Below are 14012 nucleotides of genomic sequence, written 5' to 3' on the forward strand. Positions count from 1 at the left end.
CCTGGTTGCTACCTTTCCATTCTTACCTCATAGTTTCTCTGTTCATTTGCTCTTAAAGTATTCATTTACCTTCTCACCAACATTTTATCTAATGTTCGCTTTCTGCTTTCCTTCATATCCTACCAGACAATGAATTTCTGCTATTTTTGATCATTTTAGATTATAAACTGGTTTGACGTGCTTGACAAAAAAGGTGGTATAGCAATTTCAAATAATCCATAAATTATACGCCACCTAAAAACATTCAGTCAAAGGGAGGTAAAATTAACATATATTAAAGTGATACAATATCTTATGATGTACTGTAAGCTTCAGCTTTTCTAAGTATAATTTCCCTTTTAATGTTTTACCAATTTTTCCTAAACAGAAACTGAGACCTTCTCAACAGAAACCACATCTGTATCTACAGAGAAACCAACACCAGAAACTATAACTGTTAACACACTTTCTATACCCATGTCAACAGAAACACTGTACACATCTACAGAAGTAATTTCCACTGAAACAGAATCTACTTCACCAGAAACCAAATCCACAACACCCATCTCAACATCAACTGCCAGCATAACAACAACAGTGGTCAGCCCAAGTGCTACATCCACTTCAAAAGCAACTACTGCTACCACTTCCACTACTACAACACCTCCAACTACCACATCCACTATATTCACCTCAACAGCAACCTCCACCCCAACCACCATGAAATCCACTCCATCAGCAACTCCTACTACCACATCCATAGAAACCACCAATACCATGTCCACTCCATACCACTCACCAACATCCCAGACTATGACATCTACTATGTCCACCTCAACTGCCACCCACTCTATCACATCCACTAAATACACCTCAACAGTAACTCCTACAACCAGACCCACTTCAGCTTCTGCAACAACCCCCATAACTACATCTACTGTAACCACTTCATCACCAACTTCCACTAGTTCTACCACTACAACAACTGCGACTACCACATCCACTACATCTACCTCAACATCAACCTCTACCCCCACAAGCACATCTACTTCTTCACCAACTCCTACTTTCACTTCTATATCAACCACAACCACCATGTCCACTCCCTCATACTCAGCAACAACCCCCATCACCACTTCACCTATGCTCACTTCAATAGCCACCCATAATACCACGTCCAGTAAATATATATCAACAGTAACTCCTATCACCAGAATCACTACAACTTCTACAACACCCACCACATCTATCACAGCCACCTCAAAAATAACTTCTACCACCAAACCCACTTCAATTTCAATAATGACTCCTACAACCAAGCCTACTGCATCCACCTCCTCAGCAACTACTGCTACTAGTTTCACTACTATAAAAACACCAACTACCACATCTATTACAACCACTTCAACAGTAAATTCTACACCTGCAAGCCCTAAATCTACTTCATCACCATCCCCTACTACTACATCAATATCAGCCTCCACTCTATCTTACTCAGCAACAACTCCCATCACTACATCAATGTCCACTTCAACTGCCACCCACACCACCACATTCACTAAATATACCTCAATAGTAACTCCTACCACCAGACCAACTACAACTTCCATAACACCTATCACATCTACTACATCCACCTCAACAATAACTCCTACCACCAGACCAACTACAACTTCAATGCTGACTCCCATAACCGTATCTACTGTATCCACCTCCTTAGCAACTACTGTCACTAGTTCTACTACCATAACTCCAACTACCACATCTACTACATCCACATCAACTTCTATCCCTACATCTATATCATCATCAACTCCTAGAATCATATCCATGTCAACCACCGCCATCAAGTCTGCTCCATCTCACTTAGCAACAACCCCCACCACTATATCTATTGTGTCCACTTCAACTGCCATCCACACTACCACATCCACTAAATATACCTCAACAGTAACTCCTACCACTAGACCCACTACAACTTCTACAACACCCACTAGCAAATCTATCACATCCATCTCAATAACTCCTACCACCAGACCCACTATAACTTTCACAATGCCAACCACATCCACTAAATATACCTCAACAATATCTCCTACCACTAGGCCTGCTGTAAATTTTACAATACCTACAACCATATCTACTATAATAACTTCTACTACCAGACCCACTACAGCTTCAACAATGACTCCCACAACCACATCTGCTACATCTACCTCCTCAGCAACTACTGCCACTAGTTCTACTACCATAACTACAACAGCAACATCTCCTCCCACAATCATTACATCCATCTCGTCAACTCCAACTACCACAACCATATCAACCACCTCCATATCCTCTCCATCAACCCCCATAACCATGTTCACGTCAACTGCCACCCACACTGCCACATCCACTAAATACTCAACAGCAACTTCTACCACTAAACCCACCACAACCTCAAAACCATCCCTTACCACTACCTCCACTACATCTACCTCAACAGTAATTCCTACCACCAAACTTACTATACCTACTGCTTCCACCTTATCAGTAACTACTGCCACCAGCTTCACTACAAAAACAATTCCAACTACCACATCCACTTCAACAGCAACCCCGACCATGTCATCCAGTAAAACTACTTCAATAGCTTTTCCTTCTACTTCATCTATTTCATTCACTAGAGAAACCCCTTCCACCATATCCATCTCAACACTGAGTTTAACAGTAACTCCTGCTGCTATGTCAACTAGATCTACTTCAACATTAACTCCCACTAGCAGTTCAACCTCTTCAGTTACTCCCTTCCCTATGTCTTCTTTTACGACTGTAACCAATGCCACATTAACCTCAGGTTTCACAGAAACCACCCCAACTGAAACTGAGTCTATATCTACAGAAATTACACCAACTGAAACAATTTATTCATCAATTAGTTCTACTAAATATACCTCAACAGTAACTCCTACAACCAGCCCCACTACCACATCAACTACAGCCACATCAAGAGCACCTTCTATCCCTACAACTCTAACAACCCCTACAATCACATCTGCTACTCCTACTACCACATCCATATCAAACACCACTACCATGTCCACTCCATACTATTCACCAATAACCCCTACAACAATAGCTACATCTACTATAACCAGTAAATCCACCTCAGTTATAATCCCCTTCACCACATCTTCTTCATCAGCAGCTACTACCTCCAAATCCACTACCACATCAGCTCCAGTGACCATATCTGCTACATCCATTTCTACAGCAACCTCTACCACCACATCCCCTGTAGTCTCATCAGCAACTCTTAGTACCACATCCCCATCAAACAAATCCACTACATCTATCTCACCAATAACCCTCACCACCATGTCCACTACATCTATCTCAACAGCAACTCCCACCACCATAGTCACTAAATCTCCTTCATCAATTTCTCCTTCTACCCCATCTACCACAGAAACTCCTGCTACTAGACCCATCTCCACATCTATTTCAACAGTAACTCCTACAACCACATCAATTACATCTACTTCCGTACTAACTCCCACTATCAGTTCCACTAGTACAATTACTCCATTCACTGTGTCTACTTCCATAGCTGCAACCAATGTCACATCCACCTCAGTTTTCACAGAAACCACCCCAGCTGAAAGGGAATCTGTATCTACAGAAATCTCACCAACTGAAACTATTTATACATCCCTTTCTTCCACTGTTCTGAAAACATCGCTATCCTCCCCCACCACAAGATTCACATCATCATTTACTCCTACCACAATGTCTACATCAACTGTCATTCCCACGAGAATATCCACTTCAACAATCAGCTCGACCAGAAGCCACTCCCCAACAACATCCAAAGTGCTCAGTTCTACAGCGACTACATCCATCCCTGGTAAGCTACAACAAACTGTTTTTATTTTAAGTTTTCTGAGTTTCTTTCTTTGCTTTGCTATATTATCCTGTGACATATTTAGGATCTATTATCTAGTTTTACCATTTCAATGAATAAATTTAGTAAAACAATATATCATAAAAAATATTGTGGAATCTTCCATAGGAACTTTGCTCAGTGTTATTTATTTTGTTCTGGACTTTGAAAATGATGAATAAAGTTATATGTCCTGGTAGTCTAGACATTTTGCCTACTAACACCTGTATTACTGGGTCATTCAGAAGTTTTGTTAACAAACACAAAAACATCCAAGTTAGAAATGTTCAAACCAGCACCATTTAGACCAGGGGTATTAAAGTCCCTCTTGGAGGGCCGCAATCCAGTCGGGTTTTCCGGATTTCCCCAATGAATATGCATGAGATCTATTTGCATGCACTGCTTTCATTGTATGCTAATAGATCTCACGCATATTCACTGGGGAAATTCTGAAAACTCGACTGGATTGCGGCCCTCCAAGAGGGACTTTGACACCCCTGATTTAGACAGAGGGGCCACCATTCTAATGGACTAGCCACACAGACATGCTAATAGAGCAGCGAGGCGCCTTGGAGACAACTACCATAAACTTTACATTGAGTAACTGCACTGGTGACATATTGGCCCATTTAGATATCCACTGCATCTGTGACATTTGAATAATCTACCTATGTATATTTTGGTTTTATTTCACTTTCTGCAGATGAACTGCATTTTATAATTATACACTGAGCAGCCTGTGTTCTGCATGTTTCTGTTGTCGCTCCATTAACTTTTTCTTTTTCTGTTTTAAATGACAGGGACACAAGTCACTGCAACTGGTAATTAATTAGATCTTTTGCAACAGATTTATTCCTCCTTATTCATGACCTTTAATCTTGTGCTTTCATGACTCTTTGCATATCATGCGTTTTTCTCTGTTTTTTTTTTGTATTGTTCAATATGGACGTTGAGGACAGTTCTCCAAAAAGCCATTTACCTGGGCAAATAAGCTGTCTGCAAACTGCCCCCACCCTTGGCCTGTGAAACAAATAATGCAAATACAGCATTCACACTTTTACTCACAGAGAGCTCAGAGGCACCGTTTGATTAGTACATCTGACCCAATTAGCTGTAAGGTTGCTCAAGTCTGGTTTGCAGAGAACCAACATTATGGGAATGTGATGTCCTTGAAATATTTTCAGTATCATTTCATCTTTCATTAAATCATTAAAACAAAAGAAAAATGGTTTCTGTTGCTTTTCACACTATTCCAGATCCACCATGCCTCCCCCAGCCTCTTACCCCATGACTGCTGTCTACGTGGGCAGGGAATCAGGAACAATCCCATAGCTAAAAGAAGGGTGTCGAGAGAGCAGTGCCATTTCATGCATGACAGAACTGAAGACCTGTATCATCCCCAGGTTGACAAGAATCGTGGCGATCACTCCGACCCCCTTGAAGAAGGCAGAAATGAGTTAAGAGGCTGAGGGATGGGGGGAGAGGCAAGAAGGCAATGGACGATCACAAGAGCAGACGTGGGATTTGAAGCAGACACGCTTGGCTACAAGTCCAGTGCTCTGACCAATAGGCTAGTTCTTCACTCCATTAAGGACTATTTCATGAAGACCCAGTACAATGTAGTGTTTCCCATACAAACACTACAGGGATGACCACAGCTGATTTGAGGGTAACCTTGCTTTACGTGGGCAGGATAAGGATTTGTTATTTGTAATGAGAAATCATCCGAGTTTGAGCAGTTCCTGGCAAAATTAATGCTAAGTGTAAGATACATTGAAACCCCTCAGTACACATAATTTATTTATTCAATTTTCTATACTGTTCTTCCAAGGGAGCTCAGAACGGTTTACATGAATTTATTCAGGTACTCAAGCATTTTTCTCTGTCTGTCCTGGTGGGCTCACAATCTATCTAATATACCTGGGGCGATGGGGGGGATTAAGTGACTTGCCCAGGGTCACAAGGAGCAGCGTGGGATTGAACCCACAACCTCAGGGTGCTGAGGCTGTAGCTTTAACCACTGTGCCACACTTTCCCCCAGTGCAGAAGACTTAGGAGGTACCACTACAGCAACTATCTGATTTAAGGTAAACTTGCTGGGTGTTAGTGTGATTGCTGCATTTGCTATTTACTGTGTATTCCATGGTCCTGGCAGAAATGGAGTGCCCCCAGATCCTGCTTTAGTTTCATATGTCTAAGCTGGGTCACTTTCCGACTATCTAATCTTCTGATTAGACAAATGATTATCCATAACCTGCTTAAGTGCAGCATCCATGTATATGCCACAAAAGGTCCCACAACATTTGCACTCTCTTTTGTGGGGACGACCGATGTACCCAGATGTCTCTATGCATACCTCTCTTTAATGTGACTAATGTGTAGCACGTATGTACTTTTAACCACACTGAGGACCAATCTCAGAAAGGCATATTTACCTGGTGAAATAGTCTGGAAAACTGTCCTCCACACAGGCCACTCCAGTGGACAACTCGGCCCTTACACTGCATGGGGAAGTCAGACTCTTAAATCAACAAAGGCATAATTTTGGCATATGTAAATATTTTATCTCAGGAAATGCACCAAAAGGTCAGGCCCTTTTGAGAACTTTGTGTTGTACGTGTTCTGCTACTTCTAATTTATGTATATCTTTTATTTCAAATGTTTTAGGCAAAGTTGAACCTTCATCTTCACCACCATCATCTCCTCTAAGTAAACATGCAAAATCATTCATTTCTACATATTGTACTGTATCGATGGGGGTAATAATTTGGAAGACCTTATTTCATAAGTCCTCTTTCTGTTAAGTATAACAAAATGGAGGCGAGGGAGAAGGAAGAGGCAGTTTTTGGATGAGGTGGAGCACTTCAGACACGTTCATCTCCAATTTCCACCATTTCACCATTGGCTGAGCAGGATCCTGGCCCTTAAAATGAAGTACTTCCTGCACATTCCTACTGACAGAGGGGGAGTATATTGGGGAGAAGCTTTCTGCCAAAGGAAGTATGCTCAGATTGCTGATTTCCACTAGTGCCGCACCAGTTGGAATAGTCAACCCAATAGGAACCCTGTTGAGGTCATTACTGGCCAATCCTGGGAGAGTTGGAGAAGCTTTCTGGTGTTAGGGCACATGCTTAGGTTGCCAGTACTTCATCATTTGGCACAGGTACCCTGTGGACTCTTTCTAGGTGCTCTGGTAATAATATTTGTCATTATTTTAAAAAAAATTTGCATCTTTCCGATACTATAAAGAGACTTCCCTCAACTGCTATCTATTCTGAGTCTAAACTAATGTTATATATTAAGCTCCAAAATGCAACATAAAACGCTAAACTAGACACTATTGTCTAAATATACTGTGCAGACTGGCTAAGCTTAGCGGCCAGTTAGACCTGCCTAAATAACAGATTTATTTTTGGCCATGACTTAGCTGTTCAGCTGTTGAATATCAGCTTGGCCATCTGTGTCAAATACAGTGGAAAAATAGATTGGATATTCAATGCCGGTCACCAGATATGGCCCTGCCTTCCATGGTCTCAAAATTGGCCCCAATGAAATTTTCCCAAGTTTGAATGCAATTTGCAGCAGGTAAAATACTTCAATGAAGTTTTCCTCCCCTCAGGTCCTCACTCAGCACCTCTTCAGAACTGCTTTAGTGGGGCAACTGCTGTTGCAGCATAGATAGAAGGTGCTTTGATAAATAGGACCCTTTGGATTGCTTCAAAGACAGTAGGAAAGATTTACTTAAGCGTGCTCCAGGTAGAGCTATTCAGATCCATAGTGATTTCTCTTACATGATATATTATTTTCATGCAATGAGAAGGAAAGATCCTACTTATTTGGCAGATGGAATCCAGTGGTAGTACCAAGAGAGCATCATATAATTTCTTAGAAACATGACAGTAGATAAAGGCCAAATGGCCCATCTAGTCTGCCCATCCGCAGTAACCATTATCTCTTTCTCTCTCCAAGAGATCCCACGTGCCTATCCCAGGCCCTTTTGAATTCAGACACAGTCTCTTTCCACCACCTCTCCTGGGAGACTGTTCCATGCATCTACCACCCTTTCCGTAAAAAAGTATTTCCTCAGATTACTCGGAGCCTATCGGCTCTTAATTTCATCCTATGCCCTCTGATTGCAGAATTTCCGTTCAAATGAAAGAGACTTGACATGCTCATATACATTACTTAGGTATTTAAACGTCTCTATCATATCTCCCCTCTCTCGCCTTTCCTCTAAAATATACAGATTGAGATCTTTAAGTCTGTCCCCATACGCCTTATCACGAAGACCACACACCATTTTAGTAGCCTTCCTCTGGACCAACTCCATCCTGTTTATATCTTTTTGATGATGTGGCCACCAGAATTGTACATAATATTCTAAATGAGGTCTCACCAATGTCTTATACAGGGGCATCAATATCTCCTTTTTTCTACTGCTCCTACCTCTCCATAAGCAATCTAGCATCCTTCTAGCTTTCTTGTTGATTATCCCCACTGTCAAAGAAACAAGAACAGATCATTAGTGATCTAGAGCTGCAGTATAAAATGCCATGCTCCTGGATATGAGAATGGAATTAATTTTTATGGCATTTCATACAAATTTAAAAGCCTAGTTGTTAGGGAAGGTTTGGGGACGTCTGGTAACCCTTCCCTTGGGGTACTGCAGGGCTTGCCTGCCTTCACTATTGAAAATGTGATTGTGAAACAACACCCCCAGCTGATAAGACGATAGGTGAAGGATTTCCACTCAGCTTAAATAGAACAGTGCTCGAAGGGAGACACAAATGATACTTTTTAAAAAAAATTTATAACTCGGTAGAGAGCCATCACACAGCTTCCTAGAGGTCAGAAGCAAATCCATTGCCTGTTCTACAGGACAGGATGCAGGATTAAAATGAGAAAACATCAGTGGCCACCATCATTTAGCTTCCTGCTAATGGATAGAGGTAAGAAAAGCAGCTGTGTAAGGGAAAAAGTACAAAAGAAAATGGAACGAGACTTTTACGTAAATTCTATTTATCATAGCACTATCAAGGAAGATGCAATTCATAAAGATTCTTGTGGTCCCTTGGATTGTTCGCAGTCATTTGCAATTTCTGCTGAAATGGTGACGGGGATTTTTTCTTTTTCTTTCCTTTAGAATCCTGCCACCCCGAAGAATACAAGACTAACTTGACCAAGGATGGATGCAATGTAGAGGTGACTCTAACCCGATGTAAAGGAGAGTGCAGCTCAAACTCATGGTAAGAGCTGGTGGTCATCACCAAAGGGGGAAAAATGCCCAAATCTCAGAAACTAAGGGGTCCTTTTTTACCACGGTACACTAATGGATTGAGCATGTGCTAATCATTAGCATACACTAAGGCAGGGGTGTCAAAGTCCCTCCTCGAGGGCCACAATCCAGTCGGGTTTTCAGGATTTCTCCAATGAATATGCACGAGATCTATTAGCATACAATGAAAGCAGTGCATGCAAATAGATCTCCTGCATATTCATTGGGGAAATCCTGAAAACCCGACTGGATTGTGGCCCTCGAGGAGGGACTTTGACACCCCTGCACTAAGGGACTGATTCTATAAAGGGCGCCTAACTTAATTGGCAAAATACCCTGTATTTTGTTAGTCAGCATCTTTTATTGAACTGTGTTATTTTCTTGTATAAGACTTTGTTATTTGGATCTGTATTTTTAATTACTTGTTGTCATTACTTTGTGAACCGCCAAGAACTGATTATTAATAGGCTTAGTAATGGCTTAAAAAACCCCACACTGATTGAGAGAAAGGCATCTATCGCATGGGACTTCGTGGGCATTTCTACGGGTGGAGCGTGAGTTAGGCACCGCTAAGCATGATTCTCCAAAAACTTTAAAACCCTCGCCTACATTTTTACATTCTATAAATGATGCCCAAGTGTGATTGACATGTGTCTGGCATCATTTTTTTACGCACCAGATGATTTAGGATCAGCTGCTAAATGCCACAGAGTCCATTTTGTTACTATAAGCTGCATGGTATTTCGTGCTTGCTAATCCTTAGTAGGCAGACCTCTGGGAGAGATGTTACCTTGGCAACAATGCATGGAATTACCAGGAAGCTAAGGTTCCATCTACATCATTCAATTGACCGCCATTGTCTTCTAGGTCAGGGTGAACTCAGCCTATCCTGGGGACTCCCTAGTTACAGTAGTTTGGCTTTAGGGATATCCACAATGAATAAACATGAGCTATTTGCACACAGTATGGAAATCTCTACCATACCCATCATTAAGGTCGCAAACCAGGCTAGCAAGTGGGGCCTGAAAATTGGGACCGAAAGCCAACTGTCAACCTATCAGTTTATGGAGATGGTCCAGGGAGTTGTAAGCTCCCTTTCATAATTCAGCACTTAGAGGACCTTGATCACAGGACCTAGATCAACAGGTCTGTAACAAGGCACAGAAATTTGAACCGGGGGAAAGAAAAGAAAATGTAGGGGATCCTTTCACTGAGGTTCACTAATGGATTTAGCATGCACTATCTGCTAAGTAGGCCTTAGGTTAAAAAATAGGCTTTTTAGCATTTTGTGCAAACTAATTGTTAGCATGTGATAAATCCATTAGCACACCTTAGTAAAAGAACTCCTTAGGAAGTTAGGAAATATCAGAAAGAGGAAAACTCTATATTTTTAATTCATATAGAGCAGTGGCTCCCGACCTGATCCTGGAGGTTCACCAGCCAGTCAGGTTTTCGGAATAACCCTAATGAATATGCATGAGAGAAATTTACATATAATGGAAGTAACAGGTATGCGTATCTGCCCCATACATATTCATTAGGGCTATCCTGAAAACCTGGCTGGCTGGTGGTCCTCCAGGACAGGGTTGGGAACCACTGCTATAGAATAACATGCTAAACGCATACAATGATAAAACATGGACATCATGGAAAGCATGATGTGATTCTCAACTATCATATATCCTAATGAAAATTCCCACATCTAGTCATTTTCTTTTTTTAAATTTTTTTCTGTTATTAATTTAAATCAGAACATTACAAACAAGGGTAACAATAAAACACAGGGCATATTGTGACTCGGCAATGCCATTCCAAACAACCAGGCCACTAAAACATCAATGCCCCTTGATGGACCTTCACACCAGCTTTCAAGCTTAAGAACATAAGAATAGCCTCATTGGGTGAGACCAATGGTCCATCAAGCCCAGTAGCCCATTCTCACGGTGGCCAATCCTGGTCACCAGTACCTGGCCAAAACCCAAAGAGTAGCAACATTCCATGCTACCGATACAGGGCAAGAAATGGCTTCCCCTGTATCTTTCTCAATAACAGACTATGGATTTTTCCTCCAGGAACTTGTCCAAACCTTTCTTAAAACCAGCTACACTATCAGCTCTTACCACATCCACTAGCAACACATTCCATAGCTTAACTATTCTCCGAGTGAAAAAAAAATTTTTCCATTAACATTTGCCAGCAGAAAAACTTGCAGAATTTTAAAAGATTATTGAAAAAACAACTTTGCTGTAAAATGAAGTACCTGAACTTTGAATCTTGAATTGTGTGAGAGCACTGGCCACTTGATTAGTCATTTTATCATTTGAAATTGGGGTTGTTTTGTACTTGTGCTGTCATGATGATGATTTATTGTGATCTAAACACCAATTGTAAATAAATTTTTTGTCAATTTTTTTACTTTTATGGTACATAATAAATAGACAAAAAAAGTCACAACTCTGTGAACTGTCACTGTACACAACTTAATCAAAATGAGCCTCAGACACACTGACTGAATATATAATTACAAGTCAAGTACTTTTAGCCAATAAGGCAACATGTCCTTAATCATCGGCTCCTCTTACATGTTAGGTGGGAAATTCAATAAAAAATTCAGACAGTCTGAGAAAACCCTGAACCCCCATCCAACTGTAGAGTAAGGTATAATCACCAGAGTACAGTCACACAGCAGTGTGCCTCAAAGTTAAACAAAAAAAGTGCACAAAACAAAATACAAAAACATAAAAAAACAAAAAAGCCAAGTACTTAGCTGGAAAAAAAAGTAGTAGTGAGTCCTCCAGGTCAGTTCAGGAACTGTTGCAGCTCCAGTTGCACACACTCCGGTCTCTCAATGGCTGACAGCCCACAGCAAAAAGATAGCCATGCTTCTCCACAGTCTTATACAGAGTTTTTTTTAAAGAAGCCAACTTCAGTTGTAGCACACACTTGATCTCACAAGCAAACAGTTCTTAACCAATGCCCAAAGGAAACCCAGCACAATGTTTGTAGATTTCCCAAACCCTTCTTCAACAAGAGTCTTGTTTCATATTCAAATTGTTTCCTCAGGAAAAAGGGCTTCACAAGCACACAGCACATTCTTTTCCTTAACCACAGCATCAGCTCAGAGACAGCAAACAGAGTTAAACTCCTTCCTCTTCCTGGCCCTGGCCCTGGCCCTGCCCCCGACATCAAAGGAGGCCCGCCCACTCCCTCTACTGGCCAATAGCAGGCAACCAAAGGTCAAAAAAAGGCTTGCCACTCAATAGCTGCATTTAGTCCTTCCAGATCCATGAACTGCAGTTTAAAAATCCAAAACTGCTCACGTTGCCTTAATTTTCTTTTCAGATCCCCTCCTTGCTTACCCAAATGTACTTGTTCCAAAATTAAACATTTTAGAGTCTCAAAATAATGTCCAACTGATAGACAATGTTACATTATAGGTGCCTCCGTTTTTTTAGTATTAATGCAAGACCGATGTTCAATAAGGCGGGTTTTAAATGCTCTTGAAGTTTGCCCCACATATAATCTTTTACAAGGGCATTTTAGCACATAAACTACCCCCATAGATTCACAAGAGGTGGTATGTCTCAGCTGTAACTCCACCCCGGCTTTTTCCCACTGGAAAATCTCACATTCTTCATTCACCTCACACACTGAACAGTGATTACATTTCTTATGACCCGTCCACTTTGGGAAATGCGGGATACAAATATAAACCATAAACATCCCAAGTGTTGTGCCCTGAAGGAAAGTAACTATTTTGTTTGCCAGAGAAGTTGCAGGTACATTATGCTGATTATATGGTGATTCGGTGTAGGATGAGTTGGGGAGAGCATTGATGGGAACCCCATTAACTTGAAAAATCAGAATGTTACTGGCCAGACTTTATGGTAGATATCCTGCAAACATGACAGTTGTTTAGGCTAAAGTGAGCTTAGATGGCAACTTCAGCAGTCGGAACTTAAGACAATACCAGGCAGCCTTTAGTCTATGGCCGAGAAATATCAAAGAAGAGACAAGTTAATTTTAAACATGTATTTTTAATGGGTATAACTAATGGGCAGACTGGATGGACCATTCAGATCTTTATCTGCTGTCATTTAGATTCACTAAGCAAACCGGTCATGTACCCGATTCACTAACCTTCTGGCCGATCCTGTCCGCACCCGATCCAATCTGTGCATGCAAATGAGGGAAATGGCATACAAATCTAGGAAGGCAGCGATTCGCTAACATTTTTCAGGCACACCAACTGGGCTGGCTGATCCAAAACCAAGCGACTGATGAGGACCAGTCGCTCACTCCTTTCCTGCTCTCTCCCGCCCTGAAATACCAGACCTGCAGCCCTGAAAAACCCTACTCTCTGCCGCCCTGCCTGCCTCGTGTGTTCAAGCAGCAAGCCTGCCTCTCCGTCCGCTAAACCTTTGTGTCTGTGGGGAAAAGTGCCGCCACAACTCTCCTGCTCTCTGCCGCCCTTCCATGCAGTTCAGTCCCGCTTTAAACCCATGGGTTAAAACCATGGGCTCGCACTGCGGGGAAGAGCAGGAGAGTCGGGGTGGGTTTCGTGTTCTGTTCTGTAGTCTAACTGCCTCACAGGTAGGCTGGAGAGTCCCCCCCCCCCCCTTGGCTTTTTTTAAAGAGGCTGCAGCAAGTCCCATTGGGAGATGAGATCAGGCCCGGCTCAGCCCTCAACCATGTCTGCCTTTGCCTGCCATTACTTCTCCACCCCTCCCCCTTTGTTTTCAACTCGCTGGTGCAGGAGAGTGGCACATGCACGGATCGCATGTGCAGCCATCAATGATGGTCTATGCATGCATTGCAATCGGTCTTCAGCGA

The 14012-nt window shown here is 41.8% G+C and overlaps 2 protein-coding genes across 5 annotated transcripts in view; one reads left to right on the forward strand and one right to left on the reverse strand.

Moving 5' to 3' along the window:
* Positions 1-14012, reverse strand: part of LOC117352133 — a 1164809-nt gene that overhangs the window by 794657 nt on the left and 356140 nt on the right. The window lies entirely within an intron of this gene.
* Positions 1-14012, forward strand: part of MUC6 (mucin 6, oligomeric mucus/gel-forming) — a 103769-nt gene that overhangs the window by 88319 nt on the left and 1438 nt on the right. For all 4 annotated transcript variants that reach the window (XM_033928259.1, XM_033928260.1, XM_033928261.1 and 1 more), the window contains 4 exons: positions 368-3868; positions 4705-4725; positions 6572-6613; positions 9048-9150. In XM_033928259.1, the coding sequence (XP_033784150.1) occupies positions 368-3868; positions 4705-4725; positions 6572-6613; positions 9048-9150 (3667 nt within the window). The remainder of the gene's footprint in view (positions 1-367; positions 3869-4704; positions 4726-6571; positions 6614-9047; positions 9151-14012) is intronic.

This window comes from Geotrypetes seraphini, chromosome 19 (assembly GCF_902459505.1).
Source record: "Geotrypetes seraphini chromosome 19, aGeoSer1.1, whole genome shotgun sequence".
NCBI lineage: Eukaryota > Metazoa > Chordata > Amphibia > Gymnophiona > Dermophiidae > Geotrypetes > Geotrypetes seraphini.